The sequence below is a fragment of the Rhododendron vialii genome, chromosome 1a (assembly GCF_030253575.1).
Source record: "Rhododendron vialii isolate Sample 1 chromosome 1a, ASM3025357v1".
NCBI lineage: Eukaryota > Viridiplantae > Streptophyta > Magnoliopsida > Ericales > Ericaceae > Rhododendron > Rhododendron vialii.
The window spans coordinates 5392367-5410550 of NC_080557.1; the positions used below are offsets into that span (position 1 = coordinate 5392367).

At 38.4% G+C, this 18184-nt stretch overlaps 2 protein-coding genes across 5 annotated transcripts; both read right to left on the minus strand.

The window, feature by feature from the left end:
- Positions 1–6181: 6181 nt before the first annotated feature.
- On the minus strand, positions 6182–11251 carry LOC131299232 (protein ENHANCED DISEASE RESISTANCE 2-like). 4 transcript variants are annotated; one of them, XR_009190668.1, is made up of 7 exons: positions 10367–11233; positions 9800–9901; positions 9301–9348; positions 7558–7701; positions 7381–7476; positions 7120–7221; positions 6182–6636 (listed from the first exon to the last, which is right to left on the minus strand). XR_009190668.1 is itself a non-coding variant. In XM_058324868.1 (6 exons), the coding sequence occupies exons 3-6, from the start codon at positions 7600–7602 to the stop codon at positions 6544–6546; spliced, it is 336 nt and encodes a 111-aa protein (XP_058180851.1). In that variant the 5' UTR covers positions 7603–7701; positions 9301–9348; positions 9800–11251; the 3' UTR covers positions 6182–6543. The 4 variants fall into 4 exon arrangements, 1 of the variants encoding a protein (XP_058180851.1); XR_009190664.1 differs by having other exon boundaries at positions 6182–6889; positions 9800–11243; XR_009190666.1 differs by having other exon boundaries at positions 7381–7459; positions 9800–11241.
- Positions 11252–12201: 950 nt separating this feature from the next.
- On the minus strand, positions 12202–17859 carry LOC131299225 (uncharacterized). The gene is made up of 7 exons (XM_058324855.1): positions 15268–17859; positions 15112–15179; positions 14696–14768; positions 14153–14268; positions 13967–14071; positions 12818–12917; positions 12202–12490 (listed from the first exon to the last, which is right to left on the minus strand). Exons 1-7 carry the CDS (start codon positions 15349–15351, stop codon positions 12314–12316), a joined length of 723 nt encoding a protein of 240 aa, XP_058180838.1. The 5' UTR covers positions 15352–17859; the 3' UTR covers positions 12202–12313.
- Between the last annotated feature and the right edge of the window lie 325 nt (positions 17860–18184).

An 18184-nucleotide genomic window follows, 5' to 3' on the forward strand; every position in this document is an offset into this window, starting at 1 on the left:
AAGACCGCAAGGTTTGGCCATTTGCGAATTTCAGAGGATGTGCCCGGTGCAATTAAGTGCGCCTGGGGCGCATGGAGTTGTGCCCGAGGCGCATAAAAAGACCATATGTCGAACTTTGCAGTTTTGTCTCGAACATTCTTGAACTCCGATTTATGCGTGATTTGAACCGTTAAAAAGCTTGTCGAATCTACTTTCTAAATCAAATAATTTGGATACTAATTTATTTGTACATCAATATATATGACCATTTTACCCTCAGTTGGTCGAAAAATAAAACATTTTGGTAAAATGCTCACATCTCCCTCATTTTAAATCGGATAAAGACATATTATATATCGATAAAGAGAGTTTTCAAAATAGTACAATATGGTAGAATCCAATCACAAAAACACTGAAATTTAATTTATGAAAAGAAGGTAGAAAGTATGCCACTACAAAGATTATCAAAGTACTACCACCCCTCCACCCCCAACACTATCACCCTAACCATCCATCCACCACCGTCACTACACCACTATCACTTCACCACCACTACAATAACCGCTACCACACCACCACTACTGTGAAGATCGGTGGTGGAGGGATGGATTTAGGGTGATAGTATTGGTAATGGAGGGGTGGTAGTATTCGCATAATTTTTGTAGTGACCTGTTTTGTACCCTATTTTCAGAAAATTAGTTTATTAGTATTTTTGTAGTTGAGTTCCACCATCTTCTATTATTTTGCAAACACTCTTTATCGATATATAATACGTCTTTATTCGATGAAAAAAGAGGGAGATGTGAGTGTTTTACGAAAAAGATTTATTTTTCGACCTCCTGAGAGTAAAATGGTTATATCTTTTGATGTACAAGTAAAATAGGATCCAAACTACTTGGGTTAGAAAGTAGATCCAACAAGCTTTTTAACAGCTCAAACCATGCGCAAATTGGAATTCGAGAGTATTCGGGACAAGTCCGCGAAATTTGACATATTGTGTACCTTCCATGCGCCTCAGACACAAGTTTATGCTCCCAAGGCGCACTTAATTGCGCCCCGGGCGCATACCCTAAAGTTCGCAAATGGCCAAACTTTGCGATTTTACCACAAACACTCTTGGACTCCGATTTGTGCTAGATTTGAATCGTTGAAAAGCTTGTCTAGACTACTTTCTATCCAAAGTAGTTTGGATCTAAAATTATTTATACATCAAAAAATATAACAGTTTTAGCCTTGGCATGTTGAAAAATAAATTACATTGAAAAAAATTCTCACATCACACTAATTTTCAACTGTTTCGAAATTTATTTTACATCGATAAAGGGGATATTCAAAGTACTATAAATTGGTGGGATCCAACAATTAAAACATTAGATTTTTGTGTACGAAAAGTTTGTCAAAATCATATCTAAAACATATAACATCCCTTTTTCTTTTTCAATGAATCATATGGAAAATTATCTGGGTGGGTTTGGCCAAAATGTCCAAATCGTTTCCTTTTCTTTTTCAATGAATCGTTGATAAAGTACGAGATAAAAAACAGAGTAGACATTATAAATAAACTAACATCCCTTGGTGCTTATCAAACAAGCAATCAAGTGAACCAAGCAAATTCACTCGTAAATTGCACATGTTTCTTTAAATTTTGAAGGCCCGCAATCGTCTGACTCAAGTGCGTTGTTATTCGTTATAGACTTGGCCCCATTTCGCTGATATTCTTATTTTTAAGTACATATTATTCGCTTTACGAGACAGATCATTCTTTCATAATACATTATTTTTAATTTAAAAAATAAGTATTTATTTTTCTCTGCGGAACAGGGCCTTGTGAAAAATAATTTGTTGTTCTACATTTGATCTAGCGCCTGTATAAGCCACAACTTTATGTTGCGAATTCCTACATTTACCTGTGGACCCCACGGAACAATAAACTTCTCTCTTTTAAGATAAGTATGTTTTTGTCAAATATTGATCCTTTTGCAGATCAAAAAAAAAAATTATCCTTTTGTAATCAACCAAAAAATAGTGAAGTAATCATACTTTCAAGGTTAAAATGAAAATATTTGTACTCCAAGTGGGCAACACACGGTGCTTAAACATGGCAACTACTGTCAATGATGCCGTTGCCTGACGGTGGAAAACATTGAAAACGTTTCCTGGGTTTCAGGTGTCAAAGTGGGAAATTTTTTTAATTTCGGGTGCGAAGTGAGAAAAGAACCATACATTAAGGGGCAAGGTGAAATATACCCTTGCTTGCTTTGTGTGTGTGTGTGTGTGTGTGTGTGTGTGTGGGGGGGGGGGGGGGGGGGGGGGGGGGGTGTGTGTGTGTGTGTGTTTAATGCATGGTGTTCCGGGCCCGCTTGGATGCACCTTAGAAAAATCTCTACAATCCTCCCACAACCGTTACGTTAACGCGTGAGGGTGAGGTGACTCCAAGAGTTACTAGTAAGGAGAATTGAACCTGAGACCTTAAGAGAACCCCTTGGGGTTAAAAACTTAAAATATATCCATGCTTCGATACTGTATAGATTTTTGGGCAGTAGGGTTACGGTCACCGCCCAACTCCTCACCATCCGTCTTGACAGTTCCTTGGAAGAATTTCTTTAAAATCTGGATCGTTCGAAATACATCTGGATCGTTCGAAATACTTTTAGACTGTGAAATTAAGAGCGGTTAAGCGGTTGGTGTAGACCATAGACATGCGTGCATTCATTTATGGAGACTGCAAAAGCATTCAATTTGGTTATTCAGTTTCGTCACGGGGGAGCCATTTGCAGGCATTGTATTAAACCTTTGCCCCCCGTGAGTGCTCTGCAAGTACCAAGCAGTCTTCAGTTTCAGTTTAATGCTCTTTTGATCCTTTCTTTTTTGGAGGAGAAAGTGTTCATTTTATTCTTGCTCCTTTTCCCTTTTGGTTCCTGCTATGGGACAAGGTACATAAATGTGCTCCAGATGGAGGAGAGAAAATTTGGTGCTCTTGAGACACCGCCACACTCCCATCTTGTTTTTCTTGAGTCCAGTTTGGGTCATTGTGAGCCTCTAATGGTGATAAATATGCTCGGAATAGTTTATTTTGTAGAAGTTGTTGTGTAGGACATTAGTAGACGGATTTGTGCCAGGAAAAATAAAAAATATTTATTTGGGTCCAATAGGGGCCACAACGGCCCAAACTCGACCGGACTAGACACAAGAAAAACTCGATGGAAACTTGATACCCACACAATACGCGGTGCCATGAATAATTTTCCTTGTTTCAGGGCGTTCTCAGATACAAGATCATGTGAGAATCTCTACATATTAACGTTTCAAAACATAATGTTGTGATTGAAATCGCAGCAAAACAGGGTAGACCAAGATTTTGTTCCTCTATTTCATATGTGTTTTAATCAGTTTCACATGTCAATTGAAAAACACCAAAAAGTACTTAAGGATTCTGGCATTAGGAAATTAGACCATTAATTATCTAGCTAACCTAGACCAAGTTCACCCTTAATGACATTATCAAAGTTAATTTTTTTTGGCTAGCTACGATGTTATTTTGTTTAGAAAATAACAAGATCTTTTCACTCGTGCAATGTCATTTTGGGATAATTAACACTCTTCTTCTTTCGCTACCTTTCGCTACCGCCTTTCCCACTTTGAAGGTGATGTGACAAGTTTGACAATTACCAAATTTGACACCAAGAATGGCATTGTCAAAATTTGCCATTGCATTCAACACAAGGATGGAGAGGATTTTTCCATTCTTGATACAAAATTTGAACTTTGGCATGACATTTGGTACAAGGGTGAATTTGCTCTTACAAGATAAACGATGCGAAGCTAAAACTAATGCCTATAGGACCGAAGAAGATCCATCCATTCCAGAGTGGCTAATTCACTGCTCTAGTGCCCTTTCCTACCACACATTTGTGTAAGAGCAAAACACTTTGTGGTGAAATCAACATATATGTGTTGAAGAAAGATATGGAGCAACACATGGCAATACTGCAAGAGTAAGTAACAATTTTTCCTCCATTCCACATATGAGCTCGAAGAGAAGCCATCTATGTGTATATTCTATCATAAAGTCTACCCTACCGTTTTGTTTCACTGCTCTTTCTTAGAAGAGTACTTTAAAATCTGGACCATTAATTGTCGAAATAGACGGTGAGATTAAGCGCAGCAGGTGGGGTAGCACCGCTGTGATATTCTATGATCCATATGGCCCATAGCAGACCAATTCAAATCACACCAGACTTTTCTGCACAAATTTCTGTACTTTTTCGTGCATGAAGATTATCATATTACAGTATTGGAATTTCCTGTAGACCGGAGCTTTTGAACAACAGTTGGGTCACTTTTGGCACTCAATTCAGATGAGCTCTGTAAAAGAGACAAAAACACAAATTCTCAGGAAAAAGTTTCCTGGAACAGATTTCCAAAAAGGCATGGACCGACCGTGTGGGTGTGGCTTTGGTTTGAGAAAACGACTTTTGAGGAAAAGATAAAGAAAATCCACTTGAATTGGATTCCCATTAAGAGTTTAAAAGTTAGGTTTGATATCTTCAGCTGATCATGTGAATCAGTTTTTTTTCCCATTGGAATCAACAAACTATGTATAATGTATTTGCAAAGACTAGCCACCTCTACCTTTAGACGGACAAGGAGATCCTGCAGGGCGGGCTGTCCTACAGGGTTGTAGGTCGCGCGGCCTATCTAATTGTCTATTTCAGCAATAGATGGAAATTCAACCAATGGACGGCTTGAATCAATAGAAGCTCGGATTTGCCGTCAAAATAGACGGTTAGATCGACCGCCTAACATGATCCTTTAGACCATGTTTGGATCATAGAAACCAAATAATTCCTTAACCTTTTACTTCATTATTTACTCGAATTCATTTTTCCTCCATGAAATCCACACATAACCATAACCAAAACTCGAACATGAAATGGAAGCTAGAAAAGCCATGCATACCTGCGTTTCTTTTCACGAGAAGCTAAAATACATCGCACTTGCTATTGTGCCAGGTCCAAGATATATAATTGAGGGTATTTTTGACATTCTTATTGCGCATTGTCAATGAAAGAGTTGGTCAATTATGCATGGTGTTCGTCCAAAATGGATAAACATTCAACTACAGGAAAAGCAAATCAATCACAAAAGTAACATAAACCACTCTTTAGTGAAACCAAAGAAAAGATGTGGAGTGGGTGGAGCAAGTAAAGTGTGATTGAAGAAAAAGAGAGTTCCACCAAATGTATTACTACTTCTTCAGTGTGAAGACTTTTTCAAATCTGTTTCAAAGGCTGTGGTCAGATAAAAATGCAGATCCATTCAACATTGAAAATAGTGAAGAAAAAAAATATTCCGAAGTACCAAAAAAAAAAAGAGAAAATAGTGAAGAAATTGAGAAATAAGGCCAAAGCAAAAGTAGCCAAGAAGTTGGTTGTAATCACCAAGCAAAGAAACTGCAAAACCTTTCATGACTGTCCCACAGCTACAAGACCATTATAGTTTTAAGTTTATGTAGGAGTATGACCAATGATGCATGGTTCTAGTACTTGCAACACTAATAGACGTTAACCATCTTCTTTCAAGGGCTAATAAACAAACCAAACCGCTCTAGTTCGATCTCGTGTTGGCTCGTTAAAAGCTCGTTTGAGATAAGTTTGCTGTTACAAAAAAAAAAACCAAGTTTTAAAAGTCTTTTTGAAGCCCGTTAAGCTTTCAAGCCAAGCTCGAACAAACTACTGCTCAGCTTGTTCAACTTATGATGTCTATAAAATTCAAGCTATACAAGTCCGAGATCGGTTTGTGATCAGCTCGGTTTGATATCAGTTTGGCTCGTAACCAAGCCAAGCTCCAACATATTTTTAAAGCTCATTAAGTTTTCAAACTAAACTTAAACACGCTCGTTCGGTTCTTCAGAAGTAATGAGAATACTAGATGGAATAAGATACCAATAGTGGAAGAAGGTTACAGCATGGTATATATATAAATGGCTCGTACAATTTCCCATTTACACACATAGAGGATGGATTGTTGGATCTGATACCTAGTTGAAGTGTGAACCACCATCACATCTAAGAGCCTACGTTGTAAGCGTGTCGTGTAATATACGTATTTACATGCACGACCAACAATGTTGTCTCAAGCCTTAGCCAAAGATTTCGGGTGGAAGAACAAGGTCTCAAAAGATGGAACTCAACTAAGTCTGTATTCCAGAATTTGAAGAGTCGTATCATTGATTGTAATCCAGTCAGTTCATTCATGTAAACCAGGAGATAAACCCAGTTGACTTGCTTAATATTTGTACGTATACTCAACTAATACCAATTGATATGAAAGCAAGTTCTGTAACCTGTCAACAAACCCAATATACGTTGATTACACAGACCAAACACTAGCCGAGTTTGAACCCAAATAAGGCGACCTTTTATTGAAATTTCGACGGAAGATCCACATAATGTGCAAAATATTTTACAGCAGAATCGGGAAATCCTTTGACTGATCCCAGTAGCTATGATGCCATTGCCTCAGCAAAACAATAATCCAAGCATGTCGATGTGTAAAAGTATCTCAGACTTCAAGGTATACAGCAGAGTCTAGCTTCACGCGATTTAGCCGAACAGTTCCAAGAATGGACTCTGGCAGTTCCGCCTCTTCTTTAGCCTGGCCAATTCAGCTTATTCCGTCAATGTCCAGCTAAACCTTAAGGAGAATATTAGAGTACCTCCAGCAGATACTTCAACATGTAACACTAAAAAGTTTCCTTTGCCGCTTTACATTGTATTTTGAAGAGTAAGATTTTATAATGCACTCTAGCAGAATCTTCAAACTTTATTGCTACATGACCTTTTGTGGCCGTGTTTTGCTACCTTAGTTTCAGATCACTCTCTGGAGTACGATTTGGTATGCTAACGATCTAAATTTGAAGAGAGAGAGAGAGAGAGAGAGAGAGAGAGAGAGAGAGAGAGAATTTGAAGGGTTGATTGATGTATAAAGAGTCAGCCACAAATTTCCGTTTGACCGGAAAAAAAAAAAAAAAGAGTCAGCCACATAAAAACCTTTCAAAACCTTCAATTTTTTTGGACGTTTGACAGTTGAAGCATCTGCTGGGGATGCTAGTAAAAGAAATAACTGGAAAATACAAACCTCAATTAGAATTGCAAGATCAACAACGAGGCTCGTCACATATCCAAGGACAAGACTAATGACACCCCTAGCGACAGATGATGAGCCAATGTCCGCGTCAATCTGCAAGTAGCTGACAATACTTATTAACCTTACGGCGGATGAGCAAGAAGCAGTTAAATATGAGCACATCCAACCCTGAGGGCAATACTTATTACCCTTAGCTGACAATACGTATTAACCTTAGCTGACTATTTGGATGTTGGAATCAAATGTCATTACCTCGAGAAAATTGTCTTGTCGAAGGTACTTGCAAGTAACTACTTTCCCTAGTAAGCAAGCTTTTGTTCCCACTGCACGCCTTACCATCCAATATCCCTGTAAAAACCATTTGTAAGTCAAAACCATCAGAAATTAAGCTGGATCAATAACACATGGTACAAGCAAAGCAGTTCATACCTCAACAATACTTGGAATTAGTTTAAGTCTGGAATCCCGAAACATGTCAGACCCATCAATAAATTTACCCAGCAAAGAGTTTTTATTTACAGGCCTGTCAGCAGCTTAGTAAAGAACCAGGCTGTAGTTAGGTCTTGCTGGAACCTGAAACAATGAAACCACCGCAATTTCTTGCCATATCATTGACTTAAATTCGTAGCATGGAAAAGATAAAAACAAAAAGAACCATTACGCATTATGTTCAATGATTATTATGAAGACGATATCTACGCTGAAAGAAAGTCCAAGTTCATCCTGGAATTCTTTTTGCCTAAACTCCAGTACATACAAGCATAGCTCATAAGAAAGAGATGCTTTAGGTCCCAAAATTCGGTCCATATCTCCATTGGTATTTGGTCCATATCCCCAATGGTACGTCCCAAATAGCCAGTCCTTTTTGACAAGAAAATTTATATATTTCTATTTTTTCTAAATTATCCAAAAAAATGGCAGTGAATATAGTCAAACTCGGGAACAAAGGTGCAATGTGAGAGGTGTTCCATTTTTAATTTGGGGTAAATCACATTAAACCTCCTTCAACTATCACCGGTTTCCGAGTTGCCACCTAATGTTTAAACTCAAACACTTAACATGTATTATCTTATGGCAAGAAACCCCTCTGGCTAACTAACAGTTAAGATTTTGGATGGAATATTCCACTTGAATAGTACTGGACTAGATAAATGAGAGTTCTTTAACAAAGTTAGTATTCTTTTTTATCAGTTAAGGAAAAAAATCTTTCAAGTCTTATCTCACCGCTTCAAATCTGTAAAACTCATCGACACCACCATCAGGCCACCGACACCACGGCAACCTCCATATTCTTTCTCCTCCTCCACTCCGTCAATTCCCCCTCTGCCGCGTACCCAATATCACTCGGGTCGACGTCAATTTTGGGGGAAAGCAGAACCAATCGGTTGGTCACATAGAATTTAGATGTTGTTTGGATCTGAATTATGTAAAAGTTTCAGTGAGAAAAATGGAGGATGGGTTTGCTTGTTGATGGGCTTCTCCAAAGCATTGGTTGAACGGGCAAAAACATAAAATTGAAATTTTCTATCAACGGCGTTTAGTCCATTTTTTATCAGAATACATGACGGGGCTTAAGTGTCCGAGTTTAAACATGAAGTGGTAACTCGTAAATGGGTGACCGTTGAGGGGGGTTTAAAGGAATTGACCCTTTAATTTGAATATAATAATTGCACCTCATAAAAAAAGTTGGGATTCCCAGAGGAGACCAAGTCCGATGCTGCCTGGAAAGTGGATTGTTCTGGTACTAGAACAGAAATGGGAACAATAGGGGGGGCTTCTATAGATTTTAGTACTACTTACTGCTTTCAAATGATTAAAAAAGTTAGGATTCCCAGAGGGAACTAAGTCCAATGTGATTGTTCCGGTACTAGAACGGAAATGGAACAATAGGGGGTAGGCTTCTATATATAGATCATAATACTTACTGCTTCCAAATGATAAACATCTAATAAAACAACATATTTTTTTATAACACGTGCAGCTCTCCGGAGGTGTCAATTACACCGGATGACTTTTCTTTAACAGCAGTGGTAAAGTTTAAGGAGATGAAACAGGCAGGCGGTAGCTTTCAGATTGAAAAACTGTGGAGCACTCCGTTGGGTACAAACCAAACCTTATTTATTATTCCCACCAAATGCATACAGGAGAATCAAAAAGATTTCTTAAACATACCTCAAGATTAACAATGAGGACGAACGGGAGTTTTTTACCAGCTTCTGACTGGATAAGAAGAAAGAATGTTACAAAAATACAAGGACGACCTTCCAAAAGATTAAAAGATCATAAGCCCCAATACATTCAAATGACATACATCTGTTTTCAAACAGGATTGAAGCATTTCTCACGATGCTAGAAAAAATGTGTCCATAGTTTCAGGAGGCTTTCTTAGGTACAAGACTATTAAATAATGACGAAATAAAAAACAGCTAAAAAGTATGAGTAAAAGCTATGAATAGTTTGCCAAAATGTGATTCCATTTGTCAGCCAAAAAGTGGCACCATATGGTATATGGAACATACAATATCATAGGCCTGGCTACAAAAGTTGGAATAAGTGAATAACATTAACATTGCGGACATATGGCAGCAAAACATTTGAATGAGATTACATACACCTTTATTTCTCCAGAGTTTCATCCATAATTCAAAGAGAGATGGATTACATCCTTTACCTGAACAAGGGAACTGGGATGCAATGCAACCTTACTGATGCAATTTTCAACTTTAAACCAGTCAACTGCAATAAGCTGTAAAAGTGGATCTCCTCCCTTTACCTGAAAGGGGCATACAATCGAGTAGACATTCAAATCCTTATCAATTCAAGTAAAGAGATTTTCTAAAATTTTCTTCGTCAAAGAAAACAAAAAAAAGATTCCCACAGTAAAGTTTGCCAGAATCTAAATAGCACCCCCTTTGGCTGAGGGGCAAGATATTTTGCACCAAACTCATACCGTCATCGGCTATCTCAAGCTTTTGACAATTGACAAGCTACTCAATATACTTCAAATTGGTATAGGCAATTAGATATTGGATTATAGTTATAGCTGCTTCAAAGAGAAAAAAGAATAAGAGAAAGAGGAGGAATATATGTTGTACCTAAACATAGGAATTTTCCAAGAAAGAAGAAAATGGGAGGAAAAGACAGACTTCATACTTTTCAGAGTGAATAAATTTCTGAAACCACTCCTCTGAACTGTGATCAAACCGGTGAAACAATTCTGATGTCAACAAATACCCACCTTAGTGTTATCTTTCAAATATGTCTTCCCTCTGATCATAAATGCTGCACCGCTTGGAGATGTCCAACAATTACTATCTGTCTTATCCTTCCCCTGGCGAAAAGAACCATGATAATGTCTTGGATCAAGAACCAGGATAACTTCTTCCAAATGAGTGCCCTACTTTGGGCCAAAATCGGTGCACTAGGCTTACTCTTAGAGGGCTTATGCCTAGGGTTGGGCCTGCTAGGGTTGTCCGCAGGGTTAGATAATAGAGAGAACACCGGAGCTTTTCCCAAGCTATTCATTATTCTTCCATGCAGAAAACTAACTATGATAAGAACACAATGCTTAGTTATATAGTCATAGACTAAGTCTACTAGTACACTAAGCCCGCCAATAGGCCTCTTAGGTATAAACCCTCGTTATGAAGGACAAGGAAAATTCTACTGCATCACTTAAAACTGCCATCGACTTGACCATCCACCGGCCACCTCCCCTATCACATTCACCATTGCTCCCCTCTCATGTAGCACTGCTGCTCCTGTAACAACCATAATCTCATCTTTCTGGAAAAGCCAACTTTTTGCAAAGGGGGCAAAAATTATTCATGTTTGGCTCTCTACCAACATGAATACGTGAGCTATCACTCGGCATCCTTGTTGTCGTGTTCCTCCCTTTCTATTTCTCTTTCTCGCCTGGGTTATAGATAATATGTTACCATATTTTAACCTAATTTAACCATGTGTTAATAAGAAACATAATTTCTGCATAATCACACGCTAAGGTTTTTTAATATATGGACACTCTGATGAAGGATGTATGAAAAACTGGATTGAGGGATGAGAAACCAGTCAAACCACAAAAAGAAAGATAAAAAAGATAAAGTTCTGCTAAGTGATGCCATAACATAGAGTTTAGAATTGGGGGGGGGGGGGGGGGGGGGGGCTGTGGAGAGGAAATAGGGGGGGGGGGGGGGGGGCTGTGGAGAGGAAATAAGAAACCAGTAAGCAGCAATCCAGCACACAGTTAATGGCTGACATGTTCTAACATTGAAACAGCTTCTTAGGCCACGGGAATGAGAATGCGATAGTAATGCTGAATGCTCATAACCCAACAAAACCAAACGATGTGTTGGGTCCCAATACATTGGGGTCCACAACTAGATGTAGCAATCTTCATTATATCTACACAGGATTTCAATCCAAGATAAAGGCAAAGACAAAAGGAAAGAAGCTGCATATAAATGGCACCAGATACGTAACTCTTTGTAACATAATGGCAGATTAAAGGTCAACACACGAAAACATAGCCTACATAACCTGTCTATAAATGAAAAGATTTAACCTGTTATAGGTATGGGTACAAAATGTCCTTTTTTTGAGTTAGTGATAAATGCTGACAAATGAGTGGTATGGATCCGAGCTGATCACATGGCTTCAAAGGTTAAGGATGCCAGTTCTAACAAGACACTGTTTATTAGGTGCAACTGGAATGTAATATCAGGTAACCCCAAAGAGGGTACAGTAAGGATCAACAATTTGACACCATTACAAAACAGATTGAACCATTTCCTTGATTACCCATATCTCAACATTACATGATTTGATAGTCTTCAACTTGGACTTCCATGGACATAATGATTTGCCAACAAAATGGATGAATTACAGTGTAAGCATATTGACTCAGGTTCATCGTCTTTAGTAATATCAGACGCGTAGATGTGATGAAACCTTTTTCTTTTTGTTGATCATGCCTTGGCAAACAATGATCCCTGCTTATTCACATTTGAAGCCAAAAAAAATCTAGAACCAAATGCAGAACAAATCCATGACACGGCCCAACAATCCAAATCATATACATAAACTGGCTTCATTTTGATTTGGTAAAATTACAGAACCACGAAGATTACCCTTACAGACACAATCATAAGCGTAACTCTGTGTATGTTTCTTACAGCAATAGTACCTAGGTGACACGAATAAGAAGTACAACCATGATGAAGATACATGTCATTACAAACATCACAAGCCATGTAAAACACGTAGTCTTGAATGTCTTCGAGTTTATATCCATCGCTCGTGTATTGACACGACCAGTGCTAGCCAAGCTATGTTCAACGGCCTCCTCTGTCGAATCAAGAATCTGCATTCATATTACAACTGAACTATAAGAATAGTTGCCGATAAAAAAAAAAAAAAAAACTATAAGAATAGTTGCTACGTGTCAGAATAGAATCCCATTAACCTAATAGTTCGAAATAAAACCTGTAGGAAACATGAGATGCACAGTTTGACTCGTCTCAGACCCATGGTTTAAGAACGCAATTTTAGTGATAGTAATTTTTTTTTTATCCACTAGTGCTCTATAACGCAATGATTGTTGTAGAAGATACAACCCATTGCATGTGCCTCATATATACCTCAAGACAACTACCAAAGCAAACAAAAAGACAAATTCTAGGTAACTTACTTTCTCAGTGTTTTTGATGGATTGACTCATGACGAGACTACTCTCTTTAAGCTGCTGTGCCAACCCCACCATTTCATCTGTCAAGTCCTCTTGAAGCTTTCTGTTGAAGGCAGCGAAGGCAATGAGAAGCAGTAACAAGAAAAAAAAAATCAGCACTAATAGATATCATGTCATTCAACTGGGTAGACAGCGTATTGCTGGGTAGCTCCTTTAAAACCTCCAATTAAGCATTAACAGTAAAAAGTTGAAACCTAATATATACATGCTAACTAGTTGGCTGAACTAGTAATCTACAGATGCAGTCATACAGTCTCATATTATGAGGCTGAAAAACCAAACCACAGCAATGCTTGTGAGCCAACTGATCACAATTTCTTGTCACACTTACAAAGAAAATGAAAGAAAAATGAAAGCTCCAAACACCAATTTCCTCTTTAGACAAGAGTTCAAGCATTAACATTCCTATCTCTAAATCCCCAAAATGAAACTGCTGTGGTGTCTTGCTTGGTTTCTGATGCATTTTTTGTTTAAATGAATCAAGAGATCTTAATAAACAACCAAACAAATCCGTTGATTAGTTCCTGTTATGCATTGTTCATTATACTTAGTAATGCACATTAATTGTGAACTCAAGCTCAACTATAATGCAAGGGTTTTCCCCCTGAAAGAAGGTTGAAGTTTTTCACTACTACAAGGCATTAAATTATGGACCACCAGTCCTTTCATAGCTCAGCCCCTTGGCCGAGGGGATAAGGGTAGGATGCAGAAAGGCGGGCAAATGACAATATGTAATGCAAATAGGATTAATATAATAAGTGGACACAAAAATACATGTTATGCCTTGAATCTAAATCAGTCTCTTTCTTTCTTTCTTTTTTATAATTATCACAAGTTCCATCAAGATGAAGATGTTGAGCTAAACCAATTTTAACAGGATATGGTGAAGGGGGACCAACAGTTCAACTGCGCTAAAGTACTGCCTTTAGAATACGCATAAAAGTACATAAACCAATAACTAAAAGTAAACATGTGGACAGGCATCAACAACCTCAAAAGGGTTTCAAAATTGATGGCAGAAAACTATTGCCCTCAATTCTTACTGTGATCAAGTTACTTGAACAATATGCTTAGATATGATAAGATAAGTACCTGTGCTTTTGAATATGAGTCTGTGCTGCTGCATCCAATTTGACAGGAGCCGAGTTATTAGTGTCAGCATGATTATGAGGTCTATCTTCAACGTTCGATTGGGGCCTGTTTAAGTAGATGAATGAAACCACAAACACAAAAAATGACCAAAGAGATAGAGGTAATATAGAAACCGTAGTTTCTTACACAAATCTTCTCCTCAATTTTGGGGAAGTAAGAATTGGACTTTCTCCTTTGGTCTTAGAAGGGCTTTCTCCTATAGGAGTTATATCAGAAGGTTTCTCAGATTCTTGCATGGTTGACTGGAAGTTTCCAAGTGAAAAGCTGGTTAGAAATGAGAAACCAAAAGAGATGCATGTATTTCTAATACAGAAGAAGAAGGATGAAACAGTTGGATCTTAAGTTAAAATGTTATGGAGACAAAAACTTGAGTCTGACAAAACCTTCGGAAATGGCTTCAGAAATAACCAAACAAGGGTCCAAAGAATCACTTAATGCAAGCAACCCAAAAAAAGTAAGTCATCCGCAGCCAGTAGAAATAAAGGGAAATCACGAAAAGCAAATCAGACTTTCGTTTCCCCAACATTAAGAATGGTGGGAAAAAAAACCCCAATGCAAGTGATGTTATGTGAAAATGGCAACTCCATTGTTTATTCTGAAAATGACAACTTCATTGTCATTGTTTAACTTGTGATATTTGATGTAGAAGAAACTGAAGGAAACGCGCACCACGGGGACAGCCAACTTCGAAGCAATGGCTTCTATCTTCTCCGAATAATCATTCAACTGCGCTTTCGATATCCTACAGAAACATGTCCACAAGAAGATTCCCAAAATGTTAACTACCAAAGTGAATAGCTTGGAACCTCAATTTCCAAATCCTCACACAAGAACAGCACAACTAGACGATTGAAAATGCCAAAATAGAATAAAGTTTACTCTGAAATCCAAATCATGCATCAATATCCATATCAACACTTTTTTCAAGTGTCGATAAATTAACAAACACTAGTTAATCCAATCTTCAGAACCAAAAAGTTACACGAATACCTAGATATTGTAGAGCCATGAAGGTGAACTCCTAAAAGCAACCTTTAACACGAGAAAATAAATTAAAAAATGTGAGAGAAAAATGCAAAAAGGACCTTGGTAATCCATCTGAGGTTTTCTCTTCAGCTAGTTCTTCCAATTGTTCCCTTAAAGTAGCAACATACTGCAAAAGCGCAATCATTTCTATGAGAATTTACAAGAAAAAATCAACAAATTTCTTTTTTAGCAAATCAAGAACAGAATAGACGTACATGTAGAAGCTTTGCTTGATTTTGTTGATGAGGTGCAGCCGCGAGCAGTCTCCTTAAGTTTATTTCTATTTTGCTGATGCCCATTTCTCCAGATCCAAAAAGATTGGATTTATACAGTGCTATTCTATGAACAACAAACGAGGAGAGAGAGAGCACGCGCGCTCTGGATGCAAATTATGGAATAGATCTTGATTAGGTTTTCATGATCTACAGAAGAAATTCGAGGTAACCGAACAAAATGGAAGAAGAAGAGATGGTAAAGAGGAACGGTGTCGTTTTATAAAAAAGCGCGCAATTTTATATGCACCGAGCTATTTGCAACCACAAATTTTTTATACGTAGCCTGTTCTAAGCCTAACCCACAAATCTTATGACAATTTGTTAACTACAACCTCGAAAATTTCCTTAAACTTCCAAAATTGTCCCTGCATTCCCAAAAACGACTTTTCCCCCAAAAATGGAACCTTTTCCCCTGCACCACCACCAAATCCTCCATAACCACCACCGACAAATCCTCCATAACCACCGTCGTGGTTGGATTGTACCCACCTTGCCCTCCATTTCGAACTCACGGGTGACGTCAGCACCACCACCACCGTTTTGCCCTTCTCCCTCTCTCCTCGTTGCCCTCTTATTTGTCCATCTGTCCATTCACCACCAATTGGACATTCAGTCCTGAAATAGCTACCAAAATCGAAAATTAACTTCCGCAAATGTTTACAAAATTCAGATTCTAAAATCCGAACACTCTAGAAGGAACAAGTAGTACTTTAAAACCTAAATTTCCTAAAGAGAAATTCAGATAAACAAAAAAAGAGCCAACTTTTGCACACCATTGCTTGAGACTCTTTACGAAACGAAAAGACCTTCTGCGTCCTCATAAATTTATGAGTACGAACGCTGAAGACTTCGGTAGCTAATTTCTACGATGCGAATTGCATCAATTCCAATCTTACTCCTAACAGTAGTAGAGACTATAGAAGAACAATATCTTTGCAATTTCATCTCAAAAAGTTCCAAAATTACAAACAGACAATACGATTCCCCATGGCCGAGTTCCCCAGTGAAGCTCCATTGGCCGAGCTCCCTTTTGGTTGGCACGTTCATGACCAAATAACACCTTTCCACGTATCCCCATTTTATCGAGTTGTAATTTTTTTCTTTTGGTTAAAAGCGTCTGTTTAGGATGTGGAAAGGAATCATTATATTGTATTGTTTTTTAGTGCGGTAGATGTTAGTAGAGTTTTTATTGGGCCAGTTCATGAAAGAGTTGGAAAATAGGATATTTTGCCAAAGCCAAACAAAATTCTTAGTGGGCCGATTTCTATTTTGCTCGAATGCATTTATGGGGCCTTAATTGCATCGACCCATTAGGTCATCAGAAAGGAGGTCGAGCATGGCAATTATTTAACTCTCTCGTTTTTACAGCTCAGTAGTGACGATTGCGGGAGTTTTGTTTTTGGTGGACGTTGAAGACTTAAAGAGATCTTGGACATCTCGGTTCAACAAGTTCTAACTTCAAAGAGGTTGTTTCTCTCTGTCTATGATCAATCGAAGTTAAGTCCTTTCACGGAGTTCGAAAGGCGTCTTTGGAAGGCATGAGGATTCAGGATTCGGCGATCACGCAAGGGTACGATGAACGTGGATTCGGCAGGTAGATCTTAGGACTCGTGGTGAGGATACACGGTCAGTATTAAGATTGCTTGTAATTGTACATTTGTTTTAGTGCATGATTCATTCCCGTGGTTTTTGCCCGATTTTGGGGTTTTCCACGTAAGTTTGTTGTTTCGTTCTGTGGTTGGTTTCATGGTGTGTTTGAAGTCATCCATTAACACGAAATAATTACTCCTAGCATCACTTTAGAAATTTCACCCAGAACCATCGTCCATAAAAAACAAACAAAATCTCTAATTAATACACAACGTAATTGGCCAATTCCAATCAATAGAAGGACGAAATTGAAAGCTGCATATTCACTTTTCATTTAAGCATAAACAATAAAGGATCAACAAATCAAAACATAGAACCATGCGCATGTGCAACACATACAAAATAACTGCAAATCAATAGGATGATAAAAGGGAGATCGAAGAAGGCATGCCTGATGCAGTTGCCATGATTCGCCTTGAAGATTTGAAACCCTAGCACCCTGTTTGGATGCCGAATTTGGAGCCCGGATTTCTACGCCCGGATTTGGAGCCCTGGCCCCACGTAAATTAGGTGTTTAGGAAGAAAAAAACGCAGGTGGATTTGTGGGGGGATTTGGCTCTCCTGGATTGTAAATCCACCTATGTCCCGGATTACTAGCGATTGCGGGTACCCCCTCGTTGGCAAATCCACCCTGAGTCGGATATGTGAATGACGAGCCTGCCCTTACTCCATCTGTGATCGAAGAGAGAGAGAGGGAGGGAGGAGGTCGCCGTCACCTGTGACCGGCCACTGTCATTCCGCCACCATACGAGAAATGGAGATGAGAGGACCGCTGAGGCAATCGGTAGGAGAGAGAGATTGGTGAGAGAGGGGAGAGACAAACCAGAGATGAGAGAAGCAAATTCTTATCTCTTCCACTTATTTCCAAAGTGGGCAAGGAATAATCTAGTGATTTGGTTCTACCATAATGTCCCAATCCAAGGGTCTAGAAAGATTGAAATTAATCTAAAGGCCACAAAAAAAAATCCATATTAAGACTGAAAAAAGCTCCTTACAATTTGTAATAAAAGGATAAAATTATCAAATAAGTTGAATTAATTATATTTTAAAAAATTATTGGGCAAATTACATTAAACCCCCTCCAACTAAACCTCGGTAATGAGTTGCCACCTTCATCATTTAACTCGAACACTTAACCCCCTTCATTTGTTATCGCGTGACACTTAACCACCTCTTATTAGTGAGCCGATATGGGTTCAAACGGAAG

What these genes read in the sequence shown, in the direction of transcription:
- LOC131299232 (XM_058324868.1), bottom strand. Translation starts at nt 7,602, where the DNA reads ATGTTTCGGGATTCCAGACTTAAACTAATTCCAAGTATTGTTGAG. An exon ending in TAATTCCAAGTATTGTTGAG is followed by an intron (nt 7,477 to 7,557) that starts GTATGAACTGCT and finishes TGGTTTTTACAG; the next exon opens with GGATATTGGATGGTAAGGCG. An exon ending in GACAAGACAATTTTCTCGAG is followed by an intron (nt 7,222 to 7,380) that starts GTAATGACATTT and finishes AGCTACTTGCAG; the next exon opens with ATTGACGCGGACATTGGCTC.
- LOC131299225 (XM_058324855.1), bottom strand. Translation starts at nt 15,351, where the DNA reads ATGGGCATCAGCAAAATAGAAATAAACTTAAGGAGACTGCTCGCGGCT. An exon ending in ACCTCAGATGGATTACCAAG is followed by an intron (nt 14,769 to 15,111) that starts GTCCTTTTTGCA and finishes ATGTTTCTGTAG; the next exon opens with GATATCGAAAGCGCAGTTGA. An exon ending in CGAAGTTGGCTGTCCCCGTG is followed by an intron (nt 14,269 to 14,695) that starts GTGCGCGTTTCC and finishes GGAAACTTCCAG; the next exon opens with TCAACCATGCAAGAATCTGA.